Here is a 20,481-nt window from a genome sequence, read left to right on the forward strand (position 1 = left end):
CATGAGATGGCGTTAGGCCAAAAATCAAATCAAATAAAAAATAGCCCTCTTCTCCAAATGTTGCCTTGGTTGGCATGGAACTGTTGTAGGCATTTCCTCCTCTACTGAAGCCAATATAAGTTTTAAAATAATTCCTGGTGGAAAAAAAAAGATTGCTGATCGTGTCCTGCCTTGTATAAGTGTTTTGAACATTTGAACTTTCAAAGTAATGGCTAGGCAACTCTTCTAAATCTCCTTACATGCTTAGCACCACACTTTGTGTGATCATTCTTAAAGCTTTCTGCAAGTTAAATGTTTTTGTTGACATTGTCTTTTATGAGAATTAAATTACTGAGGCATGGATGTAATGATTAGATAGACTGAATATTTTGTTTACCATGGGCGCACAACTTACCACTTTTCTGTATACAACAAGTTTGTTCTTGAAGCAGCTTAGCAATGAATGGGATGCTGATTAGACACTTGAATCTGGAGTTTCAGCTTTCAGAAGTAACACCGAAAGCAGTATTTCCAATCTGGTGCCCTTTAGCTGTATTAAAACTGAGTAACTTATGAGAAAGGTACAAAATTGGGAAAAACTGAACTCAACATAAGAACATACTATTTTATCTCAAATATTTTCTTAGTTCTATAGTATAACATAAATTTTCTTCCAAACCTTCACTTGAACCTTTCATCTTAAACTCCTACAAGTGGTCATTTCCATTATTTGATAAGGTCCACCTAAAATTTACAGTAGGCACTGTGTGGTTTTGTACTAGGGTTGGTGAAAGCTGACTTATGTTTTCCCTGTTTTAAAATCTAAGATTTTTGTGTCTTTATGCTGTTGCTCCTAATAGTGAAATACGTGGATTGAATCACACAATAAAATAAGGAATTAGTGATTACTGTCTTTAGAATTACTGTCTTCACAAACATCAGTTCCATATTGTATGGAATATATCAATAGTATATCAATATTATCCTATATCAGTATTATTCTATATTGATAAAGTGAATTAAATTATTTTTATTTATGTAGCTTTTTATGTGTGTGTGTGGGGGGGAAGTGTTATTTGGAATATGGGTTATATACCAGTTGCACCTGCTCTGGGACTAGGACACCCTACTTATTACTCATGCCCCTGTGGCCTCTTGTATGGACTATTGCAGTGCAGTCTACATGGGCTGTCCTTGAAGAGCATTTGGAAGCTTTAACTGGTGACAGTATGGGTAATAGATACCACTGGTGCATCTACTCAGTGCATGTAACAGCACTACTTTGTGAGCTGCATTAGCTATTGATGTGCTTCCAGGTTCAATTGAAGGTACTGCTTCTTACATTTAAATGGCTTGGGAATGGGATACTTAAGAGAGCATCTCTTCCCAGTTCCATCTACCTGTCCAAATTGGTCAGGCAGGATGGGCATGCTTCATGCACTCTTGGCTAAGGAATGCCAGTTAGCAAAACACAGAAAGAGAATCTTTTCTCCTGTAGCACCCTCCCTATGGATAGCTCTGATTGTTGTTATTTTTTATTTTATTTTAATATTATTCACTGCCCAGGCTTAGTTGTTGAACAGCAGCTATACAAATGGAATGAATAAATTATAAATATTTGGTATTATACTTACTAAATATTGGTATGTCACCACTATGACATAATTATACTGTATACTCCGTATACATGGCCTACTATATCATCACCACTGCATTAAAAAGCTGATAAATATATTTTCTTTTTCCCTCCTTTCTTCAGGGACACCTTGATAGTAACTTGTACCAACAGTGCCACAAGTATATTTGCAGGCTTTGTCATCTTTTCAGTGATTGGATTCATGGCACATGAACTCAAAGTGGATATTGAAGATGTTGCAGACCAAGGTATGATTTTTTATGTAATTTTTTTTGGTATATTGCACTCTTGGGCAGTACTGATTTTGTTCTGGTTTCTTCTGTGCAAGATGTTCTGCATAGGCCTATTGATTAAAGCACATGAAGCACCTGGGCAAAATGGTACAACTTGGAGCATCTTAAACATGTGCTATAAAGAATGGTTGCTGACTAAGTCAAAGGAAAACATGGCATGCCTATCTCAGCTTTGTGTAGAAGCTAGCCACACTTTGTCAGTGGTGGGATAGTTCCCTTCACCTCCTCCGAGGATAACAAAGAAATCAAGATCAACCCATTTTTTCCCACCAGAAAATTTTACATTTATAGGTCTGAAAGAAGAAAGAAGCAAACTACTTCTCTATGGTTGCTAAGGAAACTGTATAGGTGGGTCCATGAAATAACTGAGGAAAGCTGCATTCAAAGCCCCACTTTCCCAGTGATAATTCGCCTACGTTGTCTTGCTGCACATATTAACATGGTTAACCATGTAAAATCACAATCCTTTCTTAATATGTTTGCTTCCTTGGACTGATTGTTTAATGCAATGAGACATAATACGATTGCCTTATTTATGCAAGTTTTTAGGGTACAGTTGAAAATTGTCACCGTAATTCTTCTATTTTTTTTTTGCTGTCAGACCTGTCGAAATGTAATTTGAATTTTAAAGTTTGCAAATGATCTTGATAATGTACATACATTTGATAATGTTATTCTCAAGCTATAAATATTTGATCACTGGGATAATTGTCTTACGAGCTTGCCTATTCTTAAACCACTTTTGGACTCCTCAAAATCTTGCTGGCATTTAATAATAATTGATTTAATAGGTGCAAACACTGGGGACTTTACATTTCTTTATTGAATACAGGTGTGTTCAACCTTTTGGCTTGCCTGATTTTCACTGAGTGAAGAGGAATTATCTTGGGCTGCATTAAAATTATATACTTAATGTATTTATACATTTATAAATAATGTTAAAAGTTTATGATCTTGTGGGGCCACATTATTAGCTTTCCAGGGCAGCAGAAGGCCCATGGGCCATTGGTTAGACATGTCTGATTTAATACAAATGTGTACTATTCATTTGGACAACCATTCCATCCAAATGCTTCAGTTTCTAAGAGTTGTATTTATGTGAAGAAATATGGATGCCTGTTTACAAACAGACCTATCTAAACAAATCTATTTCACTTGATCAGTTACTAAACAGTGTTATTAATGCTAAATTAAATCATAAAACAGTTAATACAGCTACGTGCCATTTGTATATGCTTTTCAAGGAGTATGGCCCCATTAAATTCAATGGTTGCTTCTTTTAAACTGACATATGCAAAGCAGCATGTATATCTTAGCTCCTTCCCAATGATTCTTGTCTAGTTTGCTGTATCAGAAATGTTTGTAAGTTACTTCAAAATCTCTAGGATTTCAAGTAGGATATAAAAACTCAAGAAGGATTTTGGTGATTGTGATGATAGCTCTACAAAGCTTTAGATTCAGCTTTCCAAAAGAGGCTTCAGAACTGTTTAAGTGCTTCAGCATCCAGACAGCTGCATAATGATGGAAAAGCTGTATATTAATTCTTAAAACTTCAAAACAACCTGACAAGGTAGGCTTTTGATTCAAAAAAGTAGAATTTGTTAACAGTTATGAACCCTGGAACAGAACTAACTTGTTTGAATTCATGGGTTTCAGAAGCTCAGAGAACCAAAGCAGACATAGAGCAACATTTTCTTAAGGTCCCATGTTCTTCTGTAGTATGACCATATGTGTGCTTTGAAATGCCAAATGACCAAAATTTGGTGGATATTTGTATAATATGGCTGTCTCAAAAGGAAAATGCCAGTTATTCCAGTACTGTAAGGTATTATTTGAACTGCTGCTTAAATGGTGAGTTAATTTCATAAAGGGACAATGTTTGTCTTTTCCCAGATGGATATTGAAGCTCAACAACTGCCCTTATCTATATTGAACTCTCAGTGGTCATAACCTCCATCTCTCCATGAAATTAATTTAAAGGATCCCAATCAAGGGAGATTCGCAGTCTCATTTCCTGCAATTAGGTTTCCCACAGTATGATGAATTCTAGAAACTCATTATTTTGATCCCTTAATTTAATTTCCAAACGTGCAAGAAGCTACTGCAAGCAACATTTTTATCTGTAGTAGTCAAGAAAAAAAAATCTTTAATCAAGAGATGAAAGAGCATGTTCATGAATATATAACATCCCCTAAGTCTTCTTGCCAAGAAAAACTCCCAGTTAACAGCAGGCTTTAAAGTCAGCCTCTTGCATTGCCTCACACCAGTAATAATAAAAAAAGTCTTCAAGCGGTATTTTATGTTTGACAAGAGTTTTCCAACATTTTGGGGAAATATGTAATGGTTGTGAAATTAACTCTTGCATTGCTAAAATAAACTGGCAGTAGTGTATTACAGAGTAGCTCAGGAAAGGGAAATCTATTGCCTACCAGATGTTTTGGGTTTAAATACCCAATGTAGTAGCTTTACCAAATCAACTATTGTTCAAGTTTGTAATAAAAAATATTGGAATGGCACCAGTTTCTCCATTTGTTGCATGATACATGAAAATGATGGAGGGAATTTGTGTACAGTAGATGAAACAAATGGGGCGCAATTAAGAAGACAAATATTTTAAAGGGGAATTGTGTTTCTATGTTGCAGTTTGGTATCAATAAAATAGGGTGTACTCTCAAGAGTCACAAACATTTCTAAACATGTTTCACTATATCACATTCTTTTTCACAGTCAGGGCATATTTGTATTTAATAGGTATAGCAAAATCCCTGCTATTCTAATAATGATCTTTGCCATCCCCTTTCTGTGAAAAGCTAGATTTTTTTTGGAGATTGCTTGTGCTCAAAATGTATGATTGGAATACAAGATTCTGTGACCCTACAATGCACTACTCAATTGGAAAGTAGGAAACTGAAATTCTAAATTTTGTCATCTTAAACTGAAATGGATTTTGTTTGGTTCAGCATGACCCCAAAATTCAAAGGATGCTGCTTATTTTAAGCTATCAATTTGATTTCTGTCTATTTTATTTTGGATTCTAGGTCCTGGCATTGCATTTGTGGTATATCCTGAAGCCTTAACTAGGCTTCCACTTTCCCCGTTTTGGGCTATAATCTTCTTCTTGATGCTTCTTACACTTGGATTGGACACAATGGTAGATAAATCTTTTTATATGTATATATGTAACTTCTTTTTTGCTCATTAGAGGTTCAGAGTGTAAACAGTACATTAAATTAATATTTTAATATAAGTAATTGCAGTCTGGGATTTAGCACAGATTTTCTGATAAATTTAGCATACAACAAATGATGCTGTACATGTTTCTTAGATGTAAGTCACACTGAATTCATTTATACAGGTTTAGAACCAACATTTCTTTTGAAATTATTATAATTGCCTTTGGTTCACAAATAATTAATGGCTTGGCACTAGGGTACCTGAGGGATCACCATTTTCCAAGAATTTCTACATGTCCAATTAGATTAAATAGGATGGCCATGCTGCAGATCCTGTCAGCCAAAGAATGTTGGCTGACAGGAACTAGAATAGAAGCTTTTTCTGCAACAGCCCCTGCTCTATGGAATATCCTCCTTTGGAGATTAGAATGGCCCCAATCCCGTTAGCCTTCCTTAAAGCTTTAAAGACTTGCTCCAAGCCTGGGGCGCTACCTCTGCCAAAGGCCCACCTCCTGGCTATATTGTTAACGGATTTAAAATGTGTTAAGATTTTAATTGTATGGTATATGTTTTTGAATTGCAAGCCTCCCAGAGTTAAATGCTGAGATGGGTGACTATAGAAATCAAATAAATAAATAAACTAATAGTCTCTATAGGCTAATTATCAAATTACAGCCAGAAGCAAATCCATTACTGGAGATTTTCAAGAAGAGGCTAGACAGTCACTTGTCTGAGATGGTATGGATTCTCCTGATTGGGCAGAGGGCTGGACTAGAAGACCTCCAAGGTCCCTTCCAGCTCCTATTCTATTCTATTCTATTCTATTCTATTCTATTCTATTCTATTCTATTCTATTCTATTCTATTCTATTCTATTAAGGGCTGAAACAAAATAGAAGAATGGGAGGGCTTAAAAAGTATTTAAATCAACTTGGCTGAATGGGGAAAATAGTATACTGTATAGACATCTGTATTATTCTAAAAAGACTGAAATCATAAGTATAGAGAATAACAAGAGATCAAGAAGAATCAATGTAGTGACATTGGATGGCTAATGCTTAAGATGAAAACTGGTTCCGTAAATCATTCGAATGACCCATGACTGCTACTGATTTTTTACTCTCTTCTTTGGCATTTCAGTTTGCCACCATTGAAACCATAGTGACATCTGTTTCAGATGAATTTCCAAAGTATTTACGTACCCACAAGCCACTGTTCACTCTTGGATGTTGCATTTCCTTTTTCATCATGGGTTTTCCTATGATCACTCAGGTAAACATATTACATTGTGTGCTGTTTAATCAGCTCCTCTAATTAGTAAAACCAGCTCTAAGAGTAGATTAACTTCATAGGAAATGCAGTTTGAAGAGAAATTTCGCTGGTCACAAAAATGTACTACATGACTGTACTGAAGGCCCTGTTAAGCATATACAGGTAGTCCTCAACTTACAACCTCAACTGAGCTTAACTGAATTGTTAAGTGAATCACTGAATCTGGCTTCCCCACTGACTTGTTAGAAAGTCACAAAAGTTGATCACATGACCCTGAGGCATTGCAGTTGCCAAATATCTGAATTTTGATCATGTGACCATGGAGAGATTGCAACAGTTGTAAGTGTGAAAATAAGGCACTTTTTTCAGTGCCATTGTAACTTTGAATGTTCACTAAACAAATGTTGTAAGCCAAGGACTACCTGTAGACTTTTCTAAAGATGTAATTTACCATTACTGTAAGGACTGCATATGGCTGGACACAGCCATGCAGATAAAATTTATAGATCTGTTAGATTCATAGTCTCCATTTTCTTCACATTCTTCAAGTGTCTCAAAGAGGTTGCACAGCTAATTCTCTCTTTTTGTTTCTAGTTCAGGCATGTCAAGCTGCCAGCCTGCGAGCCAGATGCATCATACTAAAACCTCGCCTACCCCATTGCCGGCAATGGGGAAAAAGTTGCGATACGTCACGTGACATCATGTGACATCGCGAGTTTGACATGCCTGTTCTAGTGTATATAGGAATTTCAAAGGGCAAACCTTTGCCATAGTATAAAAACCTAACTTTATATTCATTCCATTTTGGCCACCCCTCCCTCCCATTTTGTTGTAAAGATATATGAAAAATAGATATTCTTGAAAAATTCTATATAATTCATAGAGTATTTTCATAGTGAGATGGGGCTTGGTGACAAAATAGCACCCATTTTTCCTTCCTGTAATTATTAGTTGGGTTCCTGCTGATTGCATCCTAATAGCAAGTGGCATTTCTGTTAGTAATTATTTATTTTTAATTTTAGGGTGGGATGTACATGTTGCAGCTTGTGGACACCTATGCAGCATCTTATTCTCTTGTTATAATAGCCATCTTTGAACTTGTTGGCATTTCGTACATTTATGGTAAGAAATGGATATGTAATCCCTAAGTTATAAAAATAGTTCTTATATGTAAAAATGGGATATTGATAAGTAACAGATAATTCCACAAACAAAAGTTTTAAAATGTTACTCATTAACATTTCAAAATATACATTATTGAATACACACAGGCATATATTTTATAGACTCGGTTCACTAGTATTCAGATAAGCTAAAAGTCAAGTTTACTTAATTCGGTAGGACTATCATAGAACAGGCTGTTACCAAGAACTGTAGCATGTTTATGACTTTAAAAGTGAAGTGTGATTTCCATATATATCATCTCTGCATAAATATCATTATTCTGCTGTGATGATCCTCCCCTGTATATTTTGTTTGCCTATTTTCCATAATGCCATAAGATGTTCTAGGTCATCCGGTGTGACTAAATCTCCTTTTATAGAAAAAGCAATTTTCTATCCACTGGTTACAACAGCATCCTCTTCTCCTGAAGAGGTTGAGAGTGTTTAGTAACACCGCTTTGTTACTAAAGGTCAATAGAGATGTCAATAAAGAGTATTGTTATTAACGTCCTGTTGCCATTCTCCAACGCTAAGGAGATAATAATTGGTCAGGTATGCTTGTTGAGATCTGGGATTTCTACGGGTGGCTTTTAGTTATAATTTAGAACCTGGCACATTCATGGATTTTCATTAATATAAAAATAACTACAAGGGTGTTGTCATAATGGCCAAACAGAAAAAAGGATTTTTTTCTCTCTGTTACTAGCTATTGATGCTACCTCATAGAATACTGCCATTACATTGGAAGGTTCTAATCCAGGGGTGTCAAACTCAATTTCATTGAGGGCCGCATCAGCATTGCGGTTGCCCTCAGGGGGCTGGGTGGGAGTGGCCTGGGTGGGCGTGGCCTACTGGGTGGGCATGGCTAGAGTGCGTATGGCCTACTGGGTGGGCGTGGCCAGCTCTACATCGTTGGCATCAAGGGTGCCTATGGGGGCCTGGGCAGGAGTGGGACAGATCTGACGATCTCTGGCAGGAGGAGGGTCTCTGGGCCAGGGCCAAGGCAGTGGGGGCCGTTCCCTCACTGTTTCCAGGATGGCTTTGCGGGCCACATGAAACCACTTTGCGGGCTGCATCTGGCCCCCGGGCCTTGTGTTTGACATGTCTGTTCTAATCTATGTCACTCTTCCATGCTGACAGTTTTGTGTTTACTTTTAAAAATGATTGCTAATGTGAAATATATGGCAGACTAATTTGTTTTTTTTTAATCATTGATTCCCAAGAGCACTTTAGTATAAATCCATTTTTTACTATACTGGCCCACATTTTGCCATTATAGGAGATGATGAACGAATGAGGTACTTTTCACTAAGCAGAAGTCAGAAGGCCTTGATTTAAATAGTCAAAGTTTTCTTTGTTATGTCTACGCAGCACAAAAATCATGAGGGCAAAATCAAGTGTAACGGTCGAGAGGTTTAAAGGGGAATCCTGTAAGTAGCTGAGCCAGGGAGAAAGGAAATACAATTAGAGAACAGCTTATTCACTGGCCGGGTGATCTGTTGCTCTGGCTGAGCAGTAAAGTAATTTTCAACAGGTTTGTAGGCCCAAGAGGAATACGATGAGTTCTTTTTATGAATACATTTATTTAAATAGTCCTTTCCCACACTATGTCAGAGTATTCAGCACACAATTCTGTGAGATTTATTAAAAAATCCTTGATAAAATGAAATACATTAAGCTGTACCCAGTAACACCCAACCCTTAAATAAGTTGTCATGTGAAATAAGATCAGTGTTGGCCAAAGAAGGAGGTACAGGAGTTGAATGTCATGGTTCTGACAGATGAAACTCTTCAAAAGAACTTTGAGGCATTGTTTACCTTAAAGAATCTTTTTATTCGAGAAACAAAGCACCAGCACTATATAGTTGAAACCAGAAACTAAATTCCCCTCCCCTGGATACAAAGTAAAAAAAGTGCAATTCCCTCCTCCAATAAACAGTCATAAATCACATTCCCCAATCAGCTTGAAGTGCGGGCTTTCTCCCCAGCTCTCTAGCCCACCAAAACACTAGCGGCTCTGGGCCCAATGTCCTTGGGTTCCCACGACTAAGTTGTTATTGTTATGACTAACTGGACTCTCATCCCTATTGCCCCTCTCAGCAGCAACTGATTCTAAAAACAATAGAGAAAACAGCTGCATTTCCATCTGTTGTCAAAGCAAGAACAACCAAAGTTAACAGTGCTGTCATTGAGAGGCTATTCTCTACACATTTATATACAACTTCTAATACAGGTAGTTCTCGACTTACAGCACCACATTTAGTGACCACTTGAAGTTATAACAGCACTGCAAAAAGAGGCTTATGACCCTTTCTCACACTTATGACTGTTGCAATATGCCCATAGTTAGGTGATCAGAATTTGGATGCTTGGCTTACATTTATGATGGTTGTGTGGTCCTGGGGTCATACGAGCTTCTGACAAGCAAAATCAATGGGGAAACCAGGTTCACTTAACAACCATGTTACTAACTTAACAACTGCAGCGATTCACTTGAGAGCTGTGGCAAGAAAGATCATAAAATGGGGTAAAATTCATTTAACAACTGTCTGGCTTAGCAACAGAAATTTGGACTCAATTGTGGCTGTAAGTCTAGGACTAGCTATAGTAGCTCTAGAGTCTCCTTAGCAAAGCATAATAATTATATAGATGCATATTAAGATACTTCTGCAAATATCCAGACTGAAAACCCAAAGGGAATTAAACAACTTCATTTTGAAAAGGCACTACCAGTGCACTTCCTTTAGGACAGGTTAATAGGATTTTTGTATAATGCTGCTGCTTCCATTTTGTCCACCATAACAGCTCTAGTTAGAGCAGGGGTGTCAAACTGCCAGTCCGCGGGCTGGATGCATCACATGGAAGCTGTGCCCATCCCAGCTCTGGCAAGGGAAAAAAAGTCGTGATACGTCACGACATGTCATGTGATGTGGCAAGTTTGACACCCCTGAATTAGAGGATAATCTCCTGAGATCAAAGAGTCCGGGTGACAAGGATCAATTTGTTCAAATGAAAATGCTACCCATTTTGGACCTGGAAATTATTACTCCATAGAATCATTTGGTTCAATAGAATATAATATATGTACATAGCTCACGATTGAAATATTAAGTTCTTGGCTTTCTCTGAGTTTGTTTGTCTTTCTGCAGATGCTTTGTTACCTAACTCAGAGAGCAACAAGAATCCAACACAATAATTTTGATTCAGCTGAAATTTTTTGATTCATTTATCCATTGAAATTTCCAGAAAGAGGTGGTGCAGTATCAACATGTAGGAATAATTCTGTTGACTGCCCTATTAGCATTACATAATGGATCAAGGCCATGGACAGATCAAGAGTTGATACTCTTGATCTTTTACAATAATGGTCTAGAAGTATAGTACAGGCAAGCCAACAACATTTTTATTTAACGAACTCCTATAGTGGCATGCAAAATGAATTTCATACATATTTTTGCCAGAATTGGATGATTTAGAAGATTCTAGCTACTTTACCAGAAGGAATGAGAAATCTGTCTAAATAAGCCTATATCACTTGTGAGAAGATTTCACCTTCTACAAAATTGCCAGTATTGTAAATTAGCCCAGAAATAACTATTCACAAGACCTTTCAAAGCTAAATGATGCTCATACCCTGTTTCCATGGGAACCAATGCAAGACATACGTATCTTCAGTCAAGAGAAGGATTTATAAATAAATAAGCTGCAGACACATCTCAGATTCTGAAGTTGGTAATATTCCTACCAGGATTATATTGTGCATAGATTTGAAGTTAAGCCCTTTCGCCATCCCCCTGTAGCTTTCAAGTACAGCAATATTTTCAAATACTGCACCAGATGTTTATAAAATGGGTGATTGCACGCTGCTGTATGTTTCAAGAAGGAAACATTAAAAGTAACAGGCAATTCTCTTTACATTGTCCAGTTTGACTGATTGTAGAAATATTGTATATGGGACGCGGTGGCTCAGTGGGTTAGGACGCTGAGCTTGTCGATCAGAAGGTCGGCAGTTTGGCGGGTCGAATCCCGAGTGCCGCGTAACAGAGTGAGCGCCTGTTACTCGTCCCAGCTTCTGCCCACCTAGCAGTTCGAAAGCACGTAAAAATGCAAGTAGAAAAATAGGGACCACTACGGTGGGAAGGTAACAGCGTTCCGTGCGCCTTTGGCGTCTAGTCATGCCGGCCACATGACCACGGAGACGTCCTCGGACAAACGCTGGCTCTTCGGCTATGAAACGGAGATGAGCACCGGCCCCTAGAGTCGGAAACGACTAGCACGCATGTGCGGGGGAACCTTTACCTTTTACCTTTACCTTAGAAATATTGTGCAACATTTCAACTTTAGGAACTCCTCATAAGATTTGCATTGCTTCTTTGTGCTATTTTATTGCGATAGAAACACACTATGGCAGACTTAGTTGGAAGAGGAAAGCTCTCTTGTAAAAGAGCATCCTTACAAGTTATGTTTGTGCTTAGAGTGGATAAAAACTGAATTCTCTTCTTGCTTCTGGTACAGAATTTCAAGTAGTTACTCTTTGCTTCTCTTATCCCCAGGCACTGCCTTAAGATTATTGGCCGTATGTTATCTATGGGAAATGTGATTTGCTTGCATGTTAAACTGATACACCAAACCTGAAATATAGGAAGGAATCAAATGGTCAGGAACACCTTATTTTTCTCCCTTTCACTGAAAAAAGATCAAGCCCTATGCAACACTATTGCAAGTTCCACAAAGAAATTAGAGGTTCAGAGTAGAAACTGAGAGATCCCAGCATAATTCCACTCCCCTCAAACTTTTTCGACTTCAGCTTTTACCCTCTGACTTTTTCTCATTTTTAATTCTTCCCTTACTCTAAAGAGTATACGTTTCTTTGGCTTTGTTACCCTTTTCAAATGTTACTTTTCACTTATTCCATCTGACTCTCACATACAGGTTCAGTTATATTAAAAGTTTGTAATGTCCTATTTGATCTTTCCTCTCTTCTTTCATTATTTTTATCACATGGCATATAAAAAGTTGCTTTACCAGTCTCAACTTGAGGCAACCTCTGACTGGTTGTATCTGAGCTCAGAAGCTAAGTAGGTTAAGAATTTAAGAGAATAGGTTCATCTTGCCCAGCAGTCTGTTGTCATAGTGGCCAAACAATTGCACAAAGAAGCCCCAGTAGAAGGCCTTCAGAGATATTCACAGTGACATCAAGGCTAATATCCAATAATCTCAATGATTTTCTTGAATTAATCCAACCGTTAAAATTGGAGTTTCATTGACTATCTTCCAGTTCTCCACTGCACAGGAGACAAGTTGCATATTTTGATTAGAAAGTTTATGGACTCAGCTTTTAATCCATGAATAGATGCTCTCAGTGCTTTTTTTGTAAAAGAAAAAGGTGCCGGAATTCACACATGTCATACAACCTGCCTTGCCTACCCTACAAGGTTCCATCCAAAAAAGGTGCCGGAACTCCGTTCTGAGCGTTCTATGAGAAAAAAAGCTCTCAACCTTACATGTTGATGTTTAGTTTGTCAATATAGCACTACTTTTCTTGTTACCATTGTACAATAGCTCAGTTCATCTGATTCTCTTCCTGAAAATCTCACCCAATTTTGCTCCTATGTAGGCAGAAGCAAAGGATTCATTCAGCTTTTTTTTTTTTTGCAATTTTCTTAGCACACTTGACTCCTTCATCATCAAGGCTTGGGATTAAATGACACTTGGATTCTGGACAAGGCCTCTTGAATGACCATCCAAATCATTGTAGTATCTAATGCAGGAAAGCATACTGTATGCTGTGCCTTCCATAGTGCTCATAATCATTCAGCCAGTTGGTGTTTTGGTGTTAGATTAGTATTGGGGAGACTAAGGTTTAACCTTATGTTGTTGGAAGTTCACTGGGAAATCCTAAGTATTCTCTGCTTACTCTTTGACTTGTGGAGAAAAACTGGGAGCAGAGGATGAGTTATGTATACTACCTTGAATTCCTTGATGAAAAACAGGATAGAATATTAATTAAATAGTAACAAAATTATTAAGCATGTATTCCTTTTAAGGGTATTGAACTGTATTTTAATTGGAAATGTAAGAGTAATAGTGTCTTTGATCAAGGTGTACTTTTTCTGACATAAAGCCTTTGGGGTATTTTAGATTACATTATAATGCTTTTTAATTTCTAGCCAGCTAGAACAATGCTGTCTCGAAATTATGGAACAGGGGTCTTCAAACCTGGCCCTTTTATGACTTGTGGACTTCAACTCCCAGAATTCCTCAGCCAGCGGGCTGTTATAGAACTTGAAGTTCAACATATCTGAAGGGGAATCCTGTTTAGTTCTTTAGTTGCTTCTGGGAAGACTCACATGGCAGAAAATAATACCTCTTGTTGCTTGCCTTTTCAATTTGGTTCATGAAAACAATGTTCATGAACAACAATGGTTAAACAGTATATTACAAAAAAAATTGCTTACAGTTTAATAGAAGGCAGCACATTAAAACAGATAAAGCTAAAGAAAATGTGTTTGAGTTAGTCTCCATAAAATTTGAAATTTTTGTGCTATTCTGATTTTGACCACAGAGTGGCAGAAGTACAACAAATTCTACCTAACAGAATAAGGTTATTCTTAACAGAAGTACAGATGATATCAAACGAAATATCAGTTGTTATGATCACGTATTTATTATCCCTTTATGATTGTTGTTCTCAACAGCTGATTGATTTGCTTATTTATAAAACAAACATTCTGGAACAATTCCCACCCAAGGTGGCAAGCAAAATGTAAGGACAAAAATGTTGTAATTCAGCATTGAAAAAAATCAAGAGAATGTAGTAGGGTATAAGCAAATTCAAATAATAAATGAACACTAATGAAAAACTCATAGAACTAAGTTACATGGGCGCGCCAGACCTTTGGAACCGCCTACCGGTTGAGCTCCGGATGGCCCCCGACCTTCGCTCCTTCCGGCGCGATCTCAAAACATTCTTTTTCGAACAAGCTGGCCTGGTCTGACGGGATGGGGTTGGGTTTTTAAAACTAGTTTTAACTTTAATATGTATTGATTTTATGGGCATGATGTTTAATGGCTTTTTAATTTTTGTATTCGATTTTTATTGTGTATTGCCCTGTTCACCGCCCTGAGTCCTTCGGGAGAAGGGCGGTATAGAAATCAAATTATTAAATTAAATTAAATTAAATTACATAACATCAATCTGCATGTTGTAATAGTTTTTAAGGAATTGAAAGGGATTTGAGTGAAGCACCCTTAATTGAATGTACCCATATATATTTTTATCTTCATTCCCATCCTAAAAGATTGTGTTGGTTTCTAAAATAAATACCTGCAATTTCACTTTAACTGAAGATGAAATTAGGAAGAATGACTGCATCACAGCTTGCAGTTGTCTTTAAAATCTCTGTCATTTCTCTGAAACAGCAATATTTTTTTCAATAATATGTAATGGTTAAGTGGATAGCACTAAGTAAAATGATAGTCAAGAAGGTTAAGATAGCAACTATTCTGATAAGTAGTCTAGTGTAAAGTGTTATCAATATACTGATGACACCCACATCTCTTTCTCCACATTTCTGCTCTTGCCTTATCTTCCTACTGTAAATGTCTGCAAACAAAATCTAAATCCAAATAATAGAATAGTAACAGAATATTAATAGAGTTGGAAGGGATTTAGCGTCAAATCCTGCTCATGCAGGAAAGCTTCCAGTGTCAGAGCATTCACAACTTCTGGAGGAAAGTCACTCAACTGATTAATTGTTCTAACAGTCAGGAAATTTTTCCACAGTTCTAGGTTGCTTCTCTCTTTGATTAGTTTCCATCCGTTGCTTCTTGTCCTGCATTCGGGTGCTTTGGAGAATAGCTTGACTCCCTCTTCTTTGTGGCAACCTCTGATATATTGGAACACTGCTATCATGCCACCCCTAGTCCTTCTCTTCATTAAACTAGATGTCATGGTTCCGATAGATGGAACCGATTAAAGAATTTCAAGGCAAGAATTCTTCCTTAAAGAATATTTTACTCAGGAAACAAAGTATTGGCACTACATACTTGAACCCAAAACTAAATTCCCTTCCCCCAGATACAAAGTAACAAATTGCAATTCCCACCCCCATGAAGCAGTCATAAATCACATTCTCCAATTAGCCTGAAGCACAGGCTTCCTCTCCTGCTCCTCAGCCCACCAAAACGTTATCGGTTTATGTCCTTGAGTTTCCACAAAGCTGCATTATTGTTATGGTTAGTTGAGCTCAAGCATTTAACCCATTCCCCCTTCTACATCTGATTTCTAAACAACAGAAAAATCAAGCTGTAAGCAGAATAAAAATGGCTGCAATTTCCCTCAGTTGTCAGAGCGGGAACATCCATTGTCACAATGTTGACACTAGACATACCCAATTCCAGCAACTGTTCTTTATATGTTTTAGCCTCCAGTCCCCTAATCATCTTTGTTGCTCTTCTCTGTACTTTTTCTAGAGTCTCAACATCTTTTTTGCATTGTGGTGACCAAAACTGGATGCAGAATTCCATGTGTGGTCTTACCAAGGCATTATAAAGTGATATTAACATTTCACATGATCTTGATTCTGTCCCTCTGTTAATGCAATGTAGAATTGCATTGGCTCTTTTTGGTATCTTCATAAGATGAAGGTCATCATCGTAAGGGGGTCATGATCTGAAAGATGAGATTCTCTCCAAAATGATGTAGTCTGAGAGTGCCTTTGGATCCAGGAACAATTTACACCTGCTCCACCTTGAAGAGGATTAATCTCAGAAAAGAGTTGTTTAGGATGATGATGATGAGAATTCCTGAGCCAGCATGGCTCAGCTTGGAAACCTCCCTCTTTCCTCTCAGTGTGGCTGGCTCAGGATTTCTGGGAGTTGAAGTCCATGAGTCATAAAAAAGAGCCAAGATTGTCTAAAGCCAATAGAGGGAGCTTTTTTTTTTTTTTTGCAAAAAGAAGGTGCCAAAACGCCGTTCTGAGCGTTCTATGAGAAAAAAGCCATAATAATAATAATAATAATAATAATAATAATAATAATAATAATAATAATAATAATAATAGGGTGCAATCCCAAAACAACTGGAGCACCACTTGAACACCATTGGCATTGATAAATTTGCCATTAGTCAATTGCAAAAGGCAGCCTTACTAGGAACTGCTTCCATCCTGCGACGATAGTTGTAATACCATCAAACATCCACATCTGCCTATCCCAGGTCCTTGGTAAGGACTCAATAGGTAGACAAAAATGCCAAATCAAGTCATGCCAAATTCAAACATCTGGCTGTGCAATGAATAATAATAATAATAATAATAATAATAATAATAATAATAATAATAATAATAATAATAATAATAATAGCAATGATAATAATATTGCACTTCCATTTCAGTAAGTTCTGAGTGAGTCAGGATTGAAAGTACAGTATTGCTGCAACAAGGCCCTATATTACAAAGTTTTTTTTAAAAAAAAACTTCCCACTTTGCAAAATTGAGCAGACCTTGATTTTACAGTGGTTCTCTTTGCAGTAGCACATTAAGAAAATTCTGAAGTGATATACTCTAGACTAACCTTTTGTAAAAGCAGCCCAGATCTTGGCAGATGCCATTTACACCTTCATTCTAATTTGTTTTTGGTTTTCTCTCTTTTTCCAAATATGCCTTTCAATTTGATATGCTATGGGTTTCAACTTAGAGAATTAACTCCTTTAACATTTAGGTAACACCTTTCTTTGAGCAGTTAAAACAAGTAGGCATATTGTTATTGTATCTGGCAAGGGCTTTTATGATAAATTACATTTCTCTTCAGTTTTTAAATTTGATTTTTTAAAACTTTGTCTTTTGAAAGATAGTTAATTCCATGTTACAATTTTTCAGAAAAGCATTATATCCATTTCATGTACTTTGTATATTTGTTTCTATACATTTTTCATTTATTAAATGAAAAATGAATGATTGGGATGCAGAGTCCTTGTAACAGTAGACCTAAACAGTCCATAAGTCAAATTAATAAACTGGAATTTAAACTAAAACTATTCCCCTTTCTACTTTCTAAGAGGATAATCAAGACTAGATTTGCCTTCATTCGTAAAACTAGGTTTATTTCAGACATTACTGAGAGTTCCAAGAATGTTCGGGTAGTGTAGTTTGTTTGGAATAGCCAAAGAAGAGAAAATGAGAATTGTATAGGAGATGACCAGGCTCAGTTTGGGGGTCCCTTTGCGCCCACAAGTGATCTAAGTCCAGCCCCCCTCTGACTGTCCAGAGTCTCATAGTGAGGTAGCATGGATTAAACTTACATTTATTTGAACAATCTTAGTTCTTGATTCCTTGTGCCTAACAAATTGTACACTTATGTTAACTGCTGTTTCTGTTTTATAGTTTTATTTTGAATGGTTAGGCTATTTTAACGTTGCTGTTGTCCAAAAGTGAGAGATATCCTGTTCCTGCACCAAACAAATAAACGAAAACCCCTTCACACAATTCCCTTAAAGTTCAATCTTACTCCTCCATCCCCATTCACAGAAGCCGATTTGTTTCCTTACTCTCAGAACTTATACTTGGTCCTATAATGGGATTGTGGGAATTGTCATAAATAGGGGCCCATCAGTACATGAAGAATAGCCCTGCAAAACTACTATCTGGAAGTAGCTCATCAACATTTAATATTTTTATTCATTTGTAATACAGTATGTTTAAACCATTTCAAACTTAAAAGAGTCAAGTGGTGCAGAAGAGCAGTGGTGACAAGGTAATTCAAAGAAACAAGAACACAACAATACAACAATTTAAAACAATAATTTAAAATTATCAGAACATTTGCTCCATGAGGAAGCAAAGCACAGCCGTTAAAAAAAAGATGTACATTCATTTAGGGTGATATTTCAATTTATAGACAAAATTTAAATACCATATTTGGTGCTGCTTCTTAAAGTGGTGCTAAATTACCTTGTCATTAGCAGGGTTAGTTTTTATATAAGCATTAGCACACTAAGCTTGGACATTTTATTTTTTAATTCATTAGAAGAAAGTGTGAATAGATGTGATTTTTGGCACAATTATATGCCAAAAGCTACATAAACAGTAAAACTTTAATGGGCTGTTTAGGGGAGGATGTCTGTTAAATCTGAATATTGGTTGGACTTCCGGTGGCTCCGCGGCGACGGAGGCAGCCTTCCCGGGCTGCCCGCGGCTCAGCTGAGTGATTTTCGCCCGAAACAGCGCCGATCAGCTGTTCGGGTGAATTTGAAGCCCCCTCCTTGGGAGAAGAGGAGGGGGTGAGGCCCCAGGTAGGGGTTGAGTTCTCCGGGGCCGCCTGAACTTGCAGCTTGGGCGGCTGAAGGATTGAACTCCCCCGTAGCCTGGGTCGCTCCCAGCTGGCCAGCGCCTCTGCTCCTGACTTTATGGAGCAGAGCCAGGCGTCTGCGACCACCCCTGCCTGAAGGAAGGACTATGGAATAAAAAGAGCAGGCAGAGCGGTACAAGAGGAAAAGGTGAAGAGGATTATTTTATTCTACTCTCGAGCTGGATGGACTTTTTAAACTCTAAGTGAAAGTGCGTCACAATTGAAAGTAAAAGATGGCGGCTAAACCTCCCCCTAAAACTCTTCGGAGTGCTGGAACTTCCCCGGTGCAACAATCATCATTGCAGGCATTGCATCCTCTTGATGTAGTGACATCGAAGGACTTACAAGTTGCTCTTGAAAAACATACCCAGGTAATCTTGGAATCAATTTTGGAATCAATGGGTGATAAATTTGCACAGATGGAGGAGAAATTGAAGAAGTTGGAGGAGAGAATGGAGGAGAGGATGGAACAGAAGTACAGGGTGATGAAGGTAGACATTTTGTCTTCAGTGTATAAAGTGGCTGAATGTGTGGAAGATTTGGATGAAAAAGTTAAAGATTTGACTCAAAAGAATGCCATATTAGAAGCAAAAGTATTGGAGAATGAAGATTTAAGACACAAAATGGATAAAGAATTGAGTCTTGCTCAATATTTCCAGATGCAGTTTGCCATTAGAATCAGAGGTTTAAAGGAGAATATTAAGGAAGATCTAAAGCAGCTGGTTTCTGAGGCTCTCGAAGTGGTATTGAATCAGCCAGCATCTGAAATAAAAGGAGGCATGGATAAAGTGTATCGTGTGAACTCATGGATTGCTAGACAGAGAAAGTTGCCTAGAGATGTGGTGGTTTATTTTACAAAAAGGGAAATTAGAGATGAAGTTATACAAGCTGCCTATGATACTAAGGTCGTGATTGCTGATCAAGAAGTTCTGGTTCTAAAAGAAATTCCTCCAAAGATTTTAAGGAGAAGGAAGGATTTTACATTTCTTGTGCAAGAGCTCAAGCAACGAGATATAAGGTTCAGATGGGAGATTCCAGCGGGGTTGATGGTGATGCATGAAGGTAAAAGGTACCGTCTGGTCACTGTGATGCAAGCGCGTGATTTTTACAATAATGTTTTAAAAGCAACCCCATTAACACTTCTGGAAGCTGCAAAGAGATCTGGAGAAGGAGAATATCAAGAGGTTGAAGATGGACAGACAGAGGAGAATGGTGCTGGAGGAGATCAAGTTATAACACTTTTGGATGATCCCAGAGAACAGAGGGTGACGCGTGCTGCTTTAAAACGATCAAAAAAGATAAAAGAACAAGATCAGCAGAAGTCTATGGAACTTTCACAACGTACTTACAGTCAAGTAGTGGGAGGTGGGAAAAGATTTGGGTGAGGAATGTAAAATTTATACAAGTTTGAAATCTAAGAGAGAATTTTTATAAAATGTTTTATAGATGGTATTTAGATTTTAAAAAGCTAAGCATGTATCTGAATTATTAGCCTAAATGTTGGTAGACTTGTAAAAAGGTCAAGGCTTTTTGGATAAAAGCCTGAAGGAATATACTAAGTTGATGTTGAATTTAATTACGGGGATAGTATTGGAAAGAGGAACTGCCGACTATAGA

The 20,481-nt window shown here is 37.4% G+C and overlaps 1 protein-coding gene across 1 annotated transcript in view; it reads left to right on the top strand.

Moving 5' to 3' along the window:
• The window catches only part of SLC6A5 (solute carrier family 6 member 5), a gene marked incomplete at its 5' end in the record, with an annotated part of 81,659 nt that overhangs the window by 49,159 nt on the left and 12,019 nt on the right, over positions 1 to 20,481 (top strand). The window contains 4 exons of the mRNA XM_081328331.1: positions 1,739 to 1,863; positions 4,947 to 5,059; positions 6,221 to 6,352; positions 7,375 to 7,474. Of these exons, the coding sequence (XP_081184457.1) occupies positions 1,739 to 1,863; positions 4,947 to 5,059; positions 6,221 to 6,352; positions 7,375 to 7,474 (470 nt within the window). The remainder of the gene's footprint in view (positions 1 to 1,738; positions 1,864 to 4,946; positions 5,060 to 6,220; positions 6,353 to 7,374; positions 7,475 to 20,481) is intronic.

This window comes from Vipera berus (genome assembly GCF_964194415.1).
Source record: "Vipera berus genome assembly, chromosome: 1".
Classification (NCBI taxonomy): Eukaryota; Metazoa; Chordata; class Lepidosauria; order Squamata; family Viperidae; genus Vipera; species Vipera berus.